Below are 16,778 nucleotides of genomic sequence, written 5' to 3'. Positions count from 1 at the left end.
ACTTATGAGCCTTTTTTTGCTCCCCTGCACCGAAGCATAAGTGAGAGACTCCTGTATTTTCAAATCACGTAAGTTTCATCTCTTAGATTTTGAACACTACTTGTTTTCTGAAGGATCATTATTGACTTTCATATTCTTTGAGTCAGGGAGTTATCGTCAAAACTTGGTTACCAAATATCCGAAGGCCCTGTATCCCTTTCAGTCCCGAGAATTATTTTTTGGAATTTTCAAGATATTTTTGCGTTTTTGATACTCAAAAAATTCATTAATAACATAAATGCAGCAAATATTTATTTTCTCAAAATATTTTTCAAATTTTCAATTTTTTTGTGAACAAATAATTTATTACTTCGTTCAAATTGTTTCAGCCAAGATGATTCAGTCTATATTCAGAATTTTATTGCTAAATTTTATGTAGTAAATCATACTTTTTCCGGAGGGTTCTCTCCTGGAAGCCATCTTAAAAACCCCATGAAAGTTTTTAACTTTGAGTGCTGCCTTCTGATGATAGCACACAAAGCTCATATTCCCCCATATTTCTAACTGAAAATTTACACAATTCTATAAGTCCCCTTGAGGTTAAAAAAAATAACTTCTACAATGAGGAAAAGCAGCCCTCTCATTTGTTGCATGCAGGGTCTGAAAGACCCTGCATGCAATATAATAAGCGGTATAATCACATCGGAGCCTTCGTACGGCTTTCACCTCGCATTTACATATTGTCTTCTTTTTATACATACGTATTTTTAGTAATTTAAAAAAAAATTCAACCATAAATTTGAAAAAGTATTTTTACTTAAAAAAGAAATTGATAGCAGAGGACACTGCCACTTACGTTTGCCGAATGGGCGTTCCTTTTCGAGTACCAACAGAATTCGCAGAGAGCCGTCAATATGGCGAAAGCCAAACCACACATCAACACGACGAATACACCGCCGATGTTGTCAACACCGAGAGAATTGGCTTTGCCGTCCTTGTTCTTGTCGTCTCTGGAACAAGTGAGGCCGGGACTTTTCCACCACTTGTTGTAGAGCATCTGAATTACGCCTTTCTCTTGGAGGTCGAGGATAGAAAGCGATATTTTATCTCTCCAGGGGGAACCTGCAACGTTGAAGACACCAATTAGTTTCCGATTGTTTTATCTCTTTCAGAGCATTTTTCACATCGTCTATATCCGGAGGGATAGGGAACTTATGAAAATCTTATCGCTTTGCCCCAGAGGTACACGTATGTGTACCTAATTTTTAACGGCGTTAAATGGTTTTTATAATGATTTTTTTTTTCAAGTTAAGACTTGAGATACACACGAGGTCATGGAAAAAAAATTAACAACCGAAAAAACGGCTATATCCTGAAAACTTGTGCTCGTAGGTGAATGGAAATTTTGGACTGGTAAACTGCAAGAACTAAACGTTTTCCTTTAAAAAAATAATTTTGATGAGCACTGCGCTTTTATAAAATTATAGAACAGGTCAAGACCTGGAAAAAATATATATATGCCTTTATATTTTTTGGGTGGTTTTTTCGAACGTTGGACAAATAAATTTGCATTTTTCTCATATTAGCGTAACAGGCGAGATTGTTTTGATCAAACTGCACTGAGAAATGAATTTTTTTTTCTGAAAGTGTGAAGATGCCAAAAAGATAACATATTATTGGATATCAAAAACGCGAAATACTTGCTCTCAAAGAAACTTCGATGCCTGGTTATGGAACAGCGGGAAAAATTGAAAGATTTAAAGACTGTTAGTAAGTTTCATAAATGGGCCCGAGAGAATTATGGATTGAAAGCTTGCGCAAAAAGGCTTTTTTTCTCCTACCATTCGTAAGGAAAAAACGATTATTTATAGTCGTTGCGTGAAAAAAATTTTCTCTGGTGTAATGCAGAAGCAATGCAACTTGCCTTGCACACGCCAAACTGTACCTAATGTGGTAAAGTAATACAAATGTCTAGTTTGCATAACCCCGAAGTGAAAACCTTCCCTTATAAAACAGCGCAGATAAAAGCGACGTGAATCGGCAAACAGTATATATCTGTCGGTGCCTAGTAGGATGAGGATGTGATTTTTTTTTTGATGAAAAGCAATTTAGATGGACTCGATGTTTTTAAATATTACTGACGTATGCGATGACAGAGCTATTTCTTGGAAATGTGGGCATATAGGGACAGTTTTGGCAGAATTTCTATATTCTCTGAGACACCTCTCATAACTTTTAGACAGTGTTATTTTTAACCGGATAATGCTCCTGTTCATGATTTAACCCCCTTCGCTTTCAAGCGAATTGGCAAGAAATTCGGTTGCTCTATATTTGACGAATCGGCAATAAATATAGTAACATGGTCCGTACATGGACACATGATACACAAGTGGAGAGGACATTTCTATATGCTTGTGGCCATCTGGTCGGCCTATGTCATTCACGAGCTATTAGTTGATTTTTGACGCCGTCTATGTACGGTGACTTTCAACATATATATACGCTCCAAGGTTGAAATATTCTTTCTGCTTCCATAGCTTAGATGGTAGAGCACTCGTCCGGCAAGCGAGAGACAGGGGTTCGAGTCCCCGTGGGGGCAGTGATGAATTTTCTTCCTTGTAATCTTCATCTCCACAAATAACCAGTATTTCAATGAATCTTGTAAACATGATGTTATTGCTTTTTGATGAAAGAAGCTTGGAAGACGACTACACAAATAGTTATTAATATGACTTATATCTATCCATTACATCCCGAAAGATAAAACTTATAAAGAAAAAAAGGATCTCTTCTGATTAAAATAAAGTTTTTGAGCATAATTTTTAATTTTGTCCTTTATACTTTTTTCCAGGGGTTTTGACCTTTACTATAATTTTAACAATTTTTTTCTGAAAAAGCGCAGCGATTATTAAAATAATTTTTAATCAATTTTTAGCCCCTTGCGTAGTTACCACTTTAAAATTTCCATACATCTACAAGCACAAATTTCCAAAAAAAAGATATAGGGATATTTCGGTAGTCCTTAAACTTTTTCTCCAGCACCTTATGTGTAATGAAACTCAAATGGTCCTAGGAAATATATCGATCCGGATAATTTGATTAATTAATTTTTTGCTTATTAAAGGGTATTTTGATGTACAATAAATACAAATCAATAATTTTTTTTTATTAGTCAGTTTTTTGGGCTCGGGCATGTAGAGGATGCGTGCGAAACGATAAAAGGGGAGCCTTATATGATAAGATGACGGGGACTTACCTTTGGGAGTTGCGATCCCGTAACCTTTAGAATCAAGCAGTCCTCCAACTTGCGTGAGGTTGCAATCTCTCTGGACCATGTAGTCGAGCATCGTTGACTCCATGAGAAAAGCGTAGTTGCCTTCAAGAACTCGAAGGACGCCCTCTTCGTAAGAACTGACGAAGACTGATGGTCGGTTCTCCATGAAACGCCACATTTTTGTATAGGTCTCTATCTTCGAGTCCTAAAGGATTTATACAAAAAAAAATCATTTGAAAATGAAATTAAATTATTCACTAGACCATCAATGAGAATACAACAAGGGGTTCATACCCGAAAAAACGTCATCGTCGATCCCCCTTCGAGGGTTCCATATGAAATCTTGTTCTGTGCGGCAAGATCTTCCACATTCTCTATCGGGGTGATCATCCTTTCCACGGTCAGAAAAGCCGCCAGATTGGCCGTGTAGGATGAGATCATGATCAGAGTGAAGAACCACCAGATGGCACCTATTATCCGAGTCGAAACGGCTCTTGGATTTAGATCACATCCTTGGTGCATCAGAGTCACGATGGTGAACCAAAAGCTAAGAAACAAGTGACATTTCTCATCATCCATGGAAATGCGTATTTTGATACGTTTAGTACATGCTGATGTGCGTTAATGCTTTTCGTCTCACCTATTTCCGAGGCTGAACTGGTTCTCCATCACATCGGCTTCAGAGATGCAAGGGTGTGGATTCTTCCACTCGTAGGGGCTGAACCTCGCGACGATGAACATCGTCGAACTTACCAGTACGTAGGCTGCCAAGACGTACAGCCAGATGTCGACAGCCAGTGGACTCATGAACGAGAAAAGGCGGACGGGCATGTTCTTCGGCAGCTTGAACAGTATTCCGATTCCGAGGTTCATGAAGGGCTTGGTGAAGTCGATTACACTCTCCCTAGCGTAGTTTATCGTCATCGGTGCTACCGCCAGGTCAGCGTTCTGTAAGGACCATCTTAACATGAGAGAAGTTACAGTAATTCATACCGTAAGGTAAAACCCTCAACATAAAATCACAAGTCTTTCTGACCATGCATGGCTATGAATGCGATAATTATGCATAACATTGATCATAATCAATAGCATGTACTCCGCCACTCTAACCCTTTAAGACTCGAGCATTCATTTTTTGAGATGCTTTCGCATTTTTGATATTGAAAAAATGCATTAAGAATATAAATGTCAGCAAATCTTTATATTTTTACAAGTTTTCTATTTTTTGTGAAGAAATAATGCATTTTGGTCAATTTTTTTCCTCCCCCCCCCCCCACCCACGAAAGTTCAACTTCAAGTGCTACCCTCTGATGAAAGCACCTACAGCTCATATTCACCATATTTCTAACTCAAAACTTACACAGTCCTATACGTTAGGGCTTAACCAGCACGCTCCTAGAGATAGAAGTCTGCTTATGACGTCAGTAAGTAGTCCATATGCTTTGAGAATATTCAGGAGAAAAAAATTCCCTGCTCGTGCCAGTATCATCGTTGTGAGGAAAAGAAATGATCGGGCTCAGAATTGGCGATTTCTATGCCCCACATCCAATCACTATGCGGTATTTGTGAGCCAATCAGGAAGATTCTATGCCAAAATAAGAAGAAACGAAATAGGATGCTGTGTTTCAAAATGTGATAAACTTGCTAGGTAGTCCGAATGGCGTTTATGGGAAACAGTGCAGAGGCCTTCTATCTCTAGGAGGTGCTGGCTTAACCCCTAGGTTAATCCTATAAGCTAGGGTTCTGTTTTATCTTCTTGAGGTAAAAAAAAATTCTACAGTGAGAAAAAGTAACCCATAAATTTGTGGCGCCAGGGTCTGGGAAGGTTAAGCGGATAAATGTTTATTTTACAACCGACAGTATTCAAATTCCATCCGTCTGCTCTAATTCAGACATTGTGGGTTTGAGCATATGCAAAATTGTAATATGGGTGTTGATCTGAAAATGGGCATATATACAGTACTGACTACTCTAAAAAAAACAAAAAACGTTGAAGACTTCTGGTCAAATGCTATCTAAAGTTGGTGCTGAAACTTATACCTTTCTATCTAGCTTGGCGAAATTTTAATTTAGAACTAGGATCCAAGACAACATCTTATAAAAACGTAATCACTGTTAAGGCGATGATCAAATGAATAGATGACTATACATTTCCTGTCGATATAATACACCCCCAGTTAGAACTAATTGCTTCGGAGCTGAAGACAGTGATCCTATTGTTTCACTAGCGGATGCATGTACTTCTCAAATGTAGGGCCGAATTTTTAAAGGTGAGTTTTCCGGTACACTCCCCAGTGAAATTTGTAAGATGATTGGTGGGTAGAACCGGGATGTATGTGGGCGAGCACTTTCGTGCAATAGCGCTAAACGTTCCAGTTCTTGCGTCTTAAGATGCTCGTCTACCACCATGAAGGTCATCTCCACAGGTTCGATATTTTGAGGAAGAGCGCAGGTAACAAGTTCTTTTCCGTACCGAATCTGATTTGATCACCGCTAGATGGCGCCTTCATTTCCAACCCAACTCTCGATAGGTAGTAAATTATTGTATGGCGATAAGACCGCAGTTGTCACATATTTTCTTGCGTCCAATTTTTGCTCTAACGGTTTAAGACTGTTCCTTTCTTATGGCATAATGTAAACACTGGAATGGTACAAGTTGGTGCAAAAAAACCATTTATGGTAGAACTAATCGTTTGTGGCGGTGTAGCAGTGCTCAACGAACACAATCAGCAATGCCTTGGTCATAGAAAAAAAACCAAGGATCGTTGTGAGCTGGACGGACTGTGAACTCGAAGGACGTAGTAAGAGAGGGGACGACGCAAGGGTTCGTTCGTCCTTCTCCAAAATGTGAGAAAATTGCCGATATGTATGGAACAGCATGGTTAAATCTCTTGTTTCAACACTTTGGTCCACATTGCCTTCCCCCCCCCCCCCCGAAAGGAATTTCTGACTACGGCCGCAATGCACTCAGACTGCTTCTCATCAAGGTGTGAACGTGTAATGTCATGCTGATGAAATGGTCTTCGTATAAATGGTCCGTATTAGTATTCATAGAGTATCACCCGCAAAGCATTGTACAAAGCAACTCATTCGGCTTTTGCATACTGTGCTGTGTAATTTTCCTGCCGCTCTTTTTTCTCATCAGTCATCACCTTTCCATTTGATCACGCCTAATGTTTCGCGATAACACTTGAAAAATAGCAAGTGCAATCAACTTCAGAAACACATACTTTGTATAAAGAAAGAAGAATTATTGGAAAAATGTTTAGAGAATCAGAGAAACTTTTACTTTTTCTTTTGAAAACGGAATCTGAGAGGCAATATCGATTATTTAAAAGGTAAGAAAAGTTTTCCGTTTCAGAATCTGTTATGGCGCCAGTCATGTTGAGATAAAGTAGTCGTTACCTTTTCGATAATTTCTTTGACAAGGCCGTTCCACTCACCCGTCGTCGTATTCTCGGCACCGAATTTGGAATCTGGCACCAAGTAAAGCTCGTATGCGAATCCCATGAGTTCGGCTATGGTACGCAACAAGTCGATGCAGAAGCCCTCGAAGCGATCGTTCCCGGTGAAATTGCGATCTGATCGGAGCATAACGTAAGGGGTGGACTATAATAATAACAGAGACACGAGAATAAAAGCAAGGATGGGGAAAAAGGAACACTAATGAGCTCAAGGTAAATGTCTATGAGAAAGCAATATAATTATATGAAAAGACTCGGATCTAAACATAGAGTGGACTAAGGCAAAAATAGTTATATTGAGGAGGGTTTGTTTGCTCAGTGCCAAACTACACGGAGAACCGTTTCAAGGGATAGTGAACGAACCAAGGACGTTTTTTTTTTTTTTTTTGCAGGTACAAACCTTATGAAGAAGCTGCTGGACCATTCCGCTCCATTCTCCAGTTTCGTAGTTCAAGGCACCGTATTTTTGATCGGGAACCAATTCGATCGTGAACCTGAATCCAAGCTGCTCCGCTATGGAGCTCAGCAGATCGACGCAAAAACCCTCGAACATTTCATTGCCTACAAACGTTCGTGTCGAATTTCGCAACATAACGTACGGGACTGCCTGTGTAATAAGGAAGGGGAAGAGAAACATAACATGTGCATCCGAAGGGGTTCTTCACCAATTGGCATAAGTGTTATTCTTTAAACTATGATGACGGCACTAATTAAGCATATACAGTAATGATATTAAATCACAGTGTAAATAACTTATAGGGTCTTAAAAATCACAATAAAATTCAATGTATAATATGCATAGCTCGATAGTAGTATAACGCATATTAAGCCAGAGCCACACTCGTGTCAAGCCTTGCCCAATAGTCATTCGCAAATATTTGCTCTTTCAATATTTCCCTTCCCCCTGATGAAAAAAAGCAGCAGCGGCATAGGATGGCTACGCGTTAGATTAACCTGGCCCAGTATTCCTTAGCGAATATTTGCTTCCAGAACACTCTTCGTGTAGTGACTATTAGCGTTCTTAGACCTTGTTGCCAGACTGAAATATCGGGAAGGAAAGCGGCATACACACCTTTTTTTTTGACTTAGGTTGGAAGATAGAAGATACCGTTCGTTCTGTTCGACCAGCCTTCCAATACCTTCCAGCCTCCAACATTTGACGATCATTGCCAAAGGTGGAGTGGCCACACTGCTTGCCCATGGCCAACGTTCGAAAGTATTGGGCAAGAAGTGACACGCGTGTGGCCCCGGCTTTATACGTATATGGTACATGGGTGGGAACAAGTGAAACACACATTGACAACGCTGACACTGACAACGAACTTCTAAGAGGTGGCAGCACTCAATTTTATTCTACTAGCAGCAACAGCATTGAACGTAATCAGTTTGAAATACAAGTTTTTGTTAATTATTATTATTAATACTCACGTTCTTTTGTTTACATTGAAGATATTCTTATAATATAGAGATAACTGATATCATCACTGTCACAACTTTTAACAAAGGAGATCTGATCGAATTCGCCATTGTGTACACTGTGAGGATATTTCCAGAAATAACTTAGATCACAATATTTCCCAAACTTTTTATGTCGCGGAGAAGGTTTTTAGGAAAAATTTTCGTCCCGGAGATAAATTTTCAAAGCACTCAAACGATCTTGTCACAAGTAAGGATAGATTTATCTATTTTAGTATCAAGACAGGAATTCCTGTAAGCTTCGAACCACTCGGAATTAGGGATAAACAGCAATATGCATATCTTGAGGGGAAAGAACATAGAAGGTGCTCAAATGTATTTCTACCATCTACTCTAAGCTTGTCGTTTTCCGGAAGAGGTTTAGAGAATCTCCAAAAGTAATAAAATTCTACGCATCATTTCGTAGTCAAAGTTGCATATGAAAAATTATTGGCTTCAATTCAATCGTACCTCTTTAAAATTATATTTTAAGGAAACGTGGAAATCAAATATTTTATGCGATTTACAGTCAAAAAATGCAAATTAAACTAATTTACAACTTTTCTCTCACTTTATACCAAAATAAATTAACCCGGAAAATTTGGGGAAAATTTGCCGAGTTACCGACTGGTTGAAAGTAGTAGTAGATGATATTAGATGATAAAAATTTCGACAGTCAGTGTACTTGCCATTCTGACAAGTTTTATATATTATAATCTCATTAAATATGTCACAAATTTAAGCTATAATTTTTCTTGAACTCTTCCAAGGTGGAAAAGTTCAAGTATTTCTCTCCAGATGACATTTTGATTGTTATTATCGTGTAGCACATGCCCGATTTAGGCACTTCTTCCAGCACTTTACCTTTATCCATTCAAAAGTTATGAGCACTTGAAGATAACGCATACGGTGACATATGCGCAACCTCTAAGAATCATTTTAGGATGCCCGGGAGCAAAAGGATAAATATTTCAGAGAAATAAGAAACTGGGTATTTCGCATAATCTTGAATAACTCCTGAAATATAGGGAGATAGAAGCACGGAAGTTCGTATTGGTATAGCAATACCAGCACGCGCCAAATGATAAGAAAGGTTAGAACGCCACCTGGTGAAAAGCTTAAAAACTTATTTTATTATCTTGAAATCTAAGCAAGATAGAAAAAAAATTTCAACAAACCGTACGTAGATAACTATTTAACTACATTATTAAATGCCTAATATAAAAAACCTAGGTACTGTAATGGCAAACATACTTGGTTATGAATAATGTGTATAAAGACATTGAAAAAAAAAGGTGTAATTTAGTCAGGTGCGATCACTACTCATTATTTTGCTTATTAAACCTTTGTAAGTTGTTGCTGTGTAAGTGCAGTATTATGTTGTAGGTCTGCCTGCTCTTTGCAGAGAGAGGGGTCGATAAAGAGGTCTGAACAGTCTCCTACCACAAAAAAAAATCTTAACGATTGATGCGAAGCAAATGATTATATACTATTACGTACGGCGATTCCACACCAGGCTTGCTTACTAGGCCTATTTTTTGCACTGTGACGAAAGCCGGTCTCACTATTCTCTAAAACCTTTTCCTTTTTTTTGCCAAATCAAGAGGGACTTCCTTAGCAAGAGATTTGGACAGGGGCGTCGGAAGTGTCTTTGTATAGTAAATTTTGACTTCAGAATCAATTGAAGGTGATCAGATCCATGCCATAAATCACCGTGGGTGCTCCTTCGACGCAACTTATTACTTTTTTTGGTCATTCATATGCAAGGGTATCGGAATATATACGTGAGGGCTCGTCTTGAGCTTTTACATACAAAATCTTTATTTCTGAATCTTTTCTGAGGGTGCAAGACCCTTGTCACAAATTATCGTTGGTGCTCGAGCATCCACAGCACCGACGCCACTTCACTTAATTTGGAGATGCAAAAGCTGCGGCCTTAGGCTAAATGACATTTTTACCGGTATATCAGTCGAAGAGTTCCAAATTACCTACAGGAAGTGGTTGAGAGAAAATGGTACATTTTGATGTTAGAAGGGTGGAATGCTTTCAAAAAATGTGAAATTTCTTTGAATACATGCACAAAAACTAAAAAAGAAGAGAATAAAGGTATTCTGTGGTCAGAGAGAAGCACCAACAAGGGTTTTACGTGAATAAATCTATTTCGTATTTGCCCTGTGTTTCATTCGGACACATTTGAGGTTTAAAAAAAAGTTCTGCTATTGAAGCCCTAATATCTTTACAGAGCATCAAGAAATCTTTGGCTGATAATTTTGTACCCGTTCGGACTCATCTATCAGTTACAACTGCTAATTAAACGTCCTCCTAGAGTTAGCGGACGTATGTTTCAGGCTGGCCACGTTGAAGTTTTTCATGAAATTTCGAACCCCAAATTGTGTATTTAAGATAGACATAGACTAATAAAAGGGGGGGGGGGCAATAGGAAGGCCATTGCCCTTCCTTGCCCTTCCTCCGTTGACTAAAAAAAAATATATTATTGACATAAGCGGCAGCTGGGTAGTCGCTTCCGTCCCGTTTGAATAGCTTGCACATCCGCTTTTGAAAATATAGAAAACGACTGACTGCGTTCTGTGATCTTAGTCCGAATTGTAAAGCCGGCGTTGCTGCCACCTCTTGGTAACCCCGTCAAATATTCGACTGGTTCTCAGCTCCATCTAATGTTAAATTTGCTTAATGATAAATTTGAACAGCTTATTATTTATTTAGTGTTTATATGCACAGTGTCCCGGAACTCTGCCGCCAAATGAGAGAGGTGACAGTACGCATAAAGTGAAAAAAAAACCAAAGATAACCGGGGTAATAAAACACTTATTTGTGAGATACGTGCATTCCACCTTCTTCAGAAGTAATCAAAATATGATTTATGCATGTATGAGACACACATCATTCATGAGTCACCAAAATATGGCAACCGTGCTCATCACATAACGAAGAGCTACGGCGAACTTCTATCCACTGTGTGTGTGTGGGGGGGATTGGCGACATCGCTTCTTTTCCTCTCTATTATTCCTTGATATTACGTGTGTGAGGCGGAGTATTTTTGCCCCCACGCTTACTTTATGATCTTCCTTTCCTCAGCCTTTCTTTGGTGCCAGTGTTTTCAATTGTATGTTAATATGCGCTAAATAAAAAAAAAAGTATATTTGCGACCTTAGGTTACATTGCAAAAATTATTTGTCTCGAGTTCCTCTCATTTTGGCGGTAGAGTTCTGGGACATCTTGTGCATAGAACCAATGATTATTTTCACACACTCATACAATATTTGTTTTTCTTCATTAAGAATACAGGCCCAGATGCTTCACTTCCATAACTCGAAGTGCCAATTATTGAAGGAATAAATACAGAAACGGTCCATTCCGAATCAGATTTCGATATAATAAATATTGGCTAGACTCGTATGTGGAGTGATATATATACAACCATGGATCCTTCATATATGGATAATATGCATCATGCTCATCCCAAATCCAATATCCGAAATCAATATTCTAAATTAAGTTAGTCAAGAGAAAAAAGTAATAGTTATATTGGGGGCGCTATTATCGATCGGATTTCGCGGAATCCAGAATTCTCTCGGAAGGGGAAAAAAAACCATCATTAATACACAAACTTGGAGATATTATACTCTTTGATTCTTTTTTTAAACTGTTTTTCCGTCTGGGAACCAGGATTCAAAGGATTTAGATGGTATCGATCGATCCTCGCCGACAAAGCGATCGAACGGCTCCTTTGAAGATCTGATGTGCGCCGTTCACCTTGGTTCCCATCTCGCTCTTCTTTGCGCGCATTCCATACATACATAGATATCTCTCCTTACCTTTTTTTTTTCTTTTTTTTTTGAGGGAGAACTGAATCCTTCGCACGTTCGATCCCGATTCACTTTAGTCTCGAGAAGCTCGATTCTAGTCCCATATGGGACGCCGAGAAGTCGACTCCTTCAACCTTCTCACTTTACATGTAAACTCTTTGATGTTTGCTTTCGAATTTGTAACCGATGTTCGAACTTTGCTTTGATACATTGTTTGTGGGTTTTCTTTTTTTCGTGCGTGTTTGCTTTGAAAACATCGGTTTCTACTCATGAGATTACCTAAAGGGTTTTTTTCGTGGACTTTCTTTTTGAAAGGGAAGGGAAGAATTTCAATAGGCGATATTTGAACAGAATCAATACACGAGTGTTGGAAAGTTTCAAATTATTAATATTAAATTTAATACATTTGGAACATTCAGTATATTTTGAACATTTTTGAACTTATCTATATCAAATTTTTTTGTTGTATTTGCAATATTCTTAAATTACTGGAGCATCTGAAACGCATGATATTGAGGTTCGTTTATTCTTGCATCATTTGCGAGTAAAAATACTAGTGTTGTTACTGATACTGTTTGGGCAATTCCCCCCCACAACGAACTTCTTAAGGACTGATACCAATAATTTGAGAAATAGTGATTTGAAATGAAGGTTTTTCGTGGACTTTTGAGTCTTTCGTATTTTTTAAGGAAAGAGGGAGAATTTAAATAGAAGGTATTTCAGAAAAACCGATACACAAGTTGAAAAATTTTAACACTGAGTATTTTTTAATTCATCAATACTAAATATTTTGTAATTATTAAAAGAAGAATTTTTATTTCCCAATATTCTTGGATTACTAGAGCCCCTGGCACTCATGCATTTCATGATACTGAGATCATGTTTATAGTTCGGTTATTCTTGTATCATTTAGAAGTAAAAATACTAGCGTTATCACTGATACTGTGAGGGCAACTCTCTACAACGAACTTTGCCACAAATAGTGATTTGAAACGATTAAGTATATTTACTTCGATTGTCGTCACTCGAAGAGTTATATTTGAAACTCCAAATTCGTGGAAAGCTTCGTGGTTAGTTACATTGAGACCATTCCGATCTGACCATTCACCAACCTGCGAAAACAATCGAAATAAAATATTTAGTTATCTCACCATTTTATTTTTGAGTATACACTCGTTTTAATTGTGCAAGTAAATCACGACAGGGTTCTGACACAATTGCATTGATTAAAGTCTATATGGTATTGATAAGAAGAATTCAAGCTGCACAGTCGTGGCACAGAAGAATTTAAATTTTCAAACGTTTCGTCCATATTTGTGACAGATACTTTATGCAACGCCCGAGTAGCGTGGTGGTAAGATGTTCATCTACTGCCGTGAAAAAGTTGCTGTCACGGTCCTATGTTCAAATCGAGGGAGGATATACAGGGCGATTCAGAAAAGATGGGAAAAACTTTAAGAGGTGATAGTACAGACCAATGCAAACAATTGTCATCGAAGAATGCATGGTCTAACGTGAAACGCAAACGTGACGACTCGACCTGATCGACTCCCTTTTTGTCAGATTTTTCCAGAGATTACTGAGATCAAGGCTGTCGCAACTTTTAAAGATATTAATCGACTTCGTCATTGTTTCCACTGCAGGTAGTTCCCAAGATATCTAAGATCAACTCCGTAACAATTTCTAGCCAAGAATATCAGATGGACTTCCTTAATGTGTGATCCACAGAGAGAGAGAGAGAGAGAGAGAGAGAGAGATTTCTCTTCACCCGTCTTCACTTAAAGTGTGTCCAGCAATAATGTGAACGAAACTTTGGAAACCACAATTCTTCTGGACCATACCTCTGCACAAACCAAAAACTTCTTATCTTGTGTTAAAGTTCATTCTCCAAAAAATTATTAGGAAATATCTCCGAAAAACAAGGAGGGGGGAGTTGTTAGACCTTTTCCATGTTGTGCTGGCGAAGCTTCAGCAAGTCGAGTTTCAAGTTAGATCTTCGACCTTCTTTAAATTGAATTCTACCCGTCAGTCCCCGGAACTCGACCTGAAAATAAATCAATCGTAAGTTTATATAAAAGCCAAAATACCAATTTACCAATTAATACTATGAAATTTCTATGTTACATTAGATATAAAAATTTTCGTGATAGTATTCATACTATAAATTAATATGTGCACAAATATTATAAAATAATTACTGAGTTGACGTAATTGAAGAGGCTGCTTCCATCTGTCCAAGGCACTTCCTCATCGCAAGAAGTGTTTGAAAGCGTCAATGTTGCCACTCCTTGCAGAGCGTGAAGGCCCCAAGCCATCGAATACAACGAATCATAGAGTAACGCTGGCTGCACCTTACGGTTAAAAAAAGGAAAAGAAAGATAAAATAAGCATATGCAAGAAGAGCAATTTTGTAACAGCTAAATAGTGATATTTTTCGGGAATGAATATTTTGAGAAAATCGAAAATTAACTTACTTTGATCACATTAGTCATATTGACAATATTGTGGCCGATAGACTGAAATTTCTCCATGTCCCGTAATATCTGCTGGACACTCTGCTGCCCGATATCTACAATCCTAAAAGCTGTCATGTTCACGAAATTATACTTGAAATCTTCTAAATTGTACGCTTCAATGTCCTATTAAACATAGACACTATAAATCATAAAATATAAACATTTATGCTTTTATACATCATTATAGGAAGTGAATAATCCAGTAATTCCCGAAACTTTCTGTGGGGAATGCAATAAGAATCTTAAATATCAGATATGAAAAAAAACTCTATCTCAAGGAACTTTGGTGAAGGACACCCTGAAGCAGGCGTCTTAAAAAATCTGCAGACATGGTAGGCTGAGAATTGAAACTTTCAATGAAGCCTTCCTTCCGGCCACCAATTTATGCTGAAGTATTTAGACTCATAAGGTGGAATTCAGACAACAAGGATTTGATCGACTGTGGGAATTGGCCCCGCGGGAATATGGGCTCCAAATTAAGAATTTCATTCACTCTGAAACTGTGAATAAACAAATCAAAACTCTTATTTTAAAGTACCGTGACATTTTATTTCAACACAACCCTAATACTATGTAGTTGTCGCTGAGGTGATAGTGACGGACTTGCATCGCGAGCACTTGGCTTCGAACCCCAACGTCACCACAGTACAGTGGTGATCGGCGGAACTTGGTTTTCTGTGGACCCCAACTTCGAGGGGCAAATGCGAGCTGATCTCCCCGTTGAAAAGGTCTCACCACAGAACGCAACAAGCCTACAACGCACAGTGTGTTATTTTGGCCATCTAGGGGGAGGGGGGGGGGACAAAAACATTTTCTCTGTTTTAAATTGATCGAGATTGATTTTTTGTGTCCTATCCCTTGTATCATTCATGAATATATATACATATGCTCAGTAATATTTAGTTTATCTCACAAATCACAGTGAAATCGCAATAAACGTTATAAAATGCAGTATTTTTTTTTAATGAAATGCAGATATACATGTGAATTGACTCCTTAAAATATTCAACCATTACTCTGTTACATGAAAATAAACATGGAATACAAATTACATTGAGTGTTCATTCCACCATATCTCGTGCCGAAAATTACAAATGATTGTAAGGAAAAAATATATGCAAAAGAATAAACTAATAGTAAGAAAATGCTAATAAAAATGATGGGAAAAAAAGCCTGCTTTGTATATCACTGTCCGATGAATCTGGATTCGATTGGGATTCATCTGGATTATGAGTGCGATTTCTGTTGATATCTCTGTTATTTTGACGTCAGGTGGATAATATGATGCTTTTGATTCTTTAATCCTTTAATACGCAGGATAGAGTTCACGCTTAAAATCTTTCGCTTGTTGGCGTAAGAGTTTAGGCCCGTGATAGAAATGCTCCTAAATAGCACGAAAGCATGCGATTTTCGAGTATATGTAACCAATGAAATTATTGGTAACATTCATGCAAATGTTACCAAAAGTCTCATTGATTGTATATGCTCGAAAGCGGCATGTTTTCGTGCTACTTAGTAGCATGTGTATCCCGGTTTTTATATTCATGCTTTGAAAAGTTAATATCCATCACCAAAAGCAAGCTTTTGATCTGCTGATAATGAATATTTTTGAAATTGTCCCTTGTGTCTTGCCACTTTTAGCCCCCGTTTTTCAATTGCCAGACAAAAATATTTCGAACATATACTTTTTAAAATTTCCCATTGATGACTTAGAAATATTTATATTTTGCCAATTTCTCTCACAATAAAATTTAAAATGACTTCAAATCTTGTAATGTTCTCGTTTCCTACCCATGTCAAACATTGACGTACGAGTAATTTGTCGACCCATCCGAAGAAAAAAAATTAAATTGTTTTAGTCCGCAGGTGTTTCCGCCGCAGGTTTTTGAAGTTTTAATTAGTCAAACATGTTAGCCATAACTTGTATATGGTCAGAGCACTCAATAAAGCTTACTAATATGTACTAAAACCTTAAAAGAAATGAATAATAATTTATGTGATAAAAATCCTTTACTTTACAAAGTAACGTTCTCAAGTTGATTATGGGCAATTTTTAAAAAGTTTTTGAATTAAAAGTATCAGAAAAGGATGTAAATTATTACCATTGAACAAAAACAGCGCAAAAGAAAATGTGTGACATACACTATATCAAGCAAAGTTGACGGAATGAAATAGGTGACAAAGCCCTGTGAGATGTATGTTTGAGAACGGGCATATTTAGACATGCTCGAACAGAAATGTGCATGCTTAAAAAATGAAACTA

General features: G+C 37.8%; 2 protein-coding genes across 3 annotated transcripts in view; one reads left to right on the top strand and one right to left on the bottom strand.

The window, feature by feature from the left end:
* LOC149075525 (metabotropic glutamate receptor 1-like) overlaps positions 1-16,778 on the top strand; it is a 167,166-nt gene that overhangs the window by 10,129 nt on the left and 140,259 nt on the right. The window lies entirely within an intron of this gene.
* The window catches only part of LOC149075526 (glutamate receptor ionotropic, kainate 2-like), a 47,573-nt gene that overhangs the window by 6,692 nt on the left and 24,103 nt on the right, over positions 1-16,778 (bottom strand). Inside the window, exons 6-14 of one of the 2 annotated variants that reach the window (XM_089242897.1) lie at positions 14,474-14,638; positions 14,198-14,350; positions 13,942-14,043; positions 13,010-13,111; positions 7,118-7,324; positions 3,894-4,201; positions 3,548-3,800; positions 3,236-3,458; positions 836-1,101 (exon numbers count right to left, since the gene is read on the bottom strand). In XM_089242897.1, coding sequence (XP_089099023.1) covers positions 836-1,101; positions 3,236-3,458; positions 3,548-3,800; positions 3,894-4,201; positions 7,118-7,324; positions 13,010-13,111; positions 13,942-14,043; positions 14,198-14,350; positions 14,474-14,638 — 1,779 coding nt within the window. Of the gene's footprint in view, positions 1-835; positions 1,102-3,235; positions 3,459-3,547; positions 3,801-3,893; positions 4,202-6,658; positions 6,863-7,117; positions 7,325-13,009; positions 13,112-13,941; positions 14,044-14,197; positions 14,351-14,473; positions 14,639-16,778 lie in introns of both variants that reach the window. The other variant, XM_089242898.1, reaches the window with a different exon arrangement.

The sequence above is a fragment of the Pholcus phalangioides genome, unplaced genomic scaffold, assembly GCF_987345545.1.
Source record: "Pholcus phalangioides strain wild (caught in Gottingen) unplaced genomic scaffold, Ppha-v1.0 ptg000015l_1, whole genome shotgun sequence".
Classification (NCBI taxonomy): Eukaryota; Metazoa; Arthropoda; class Arachnida; order Araneae; family Pholcidae; genus Pholcus; species Pholcus phalangioides.
This window is presented reverse-complemented; position numbering and strand designations above follow the sequence as displayed.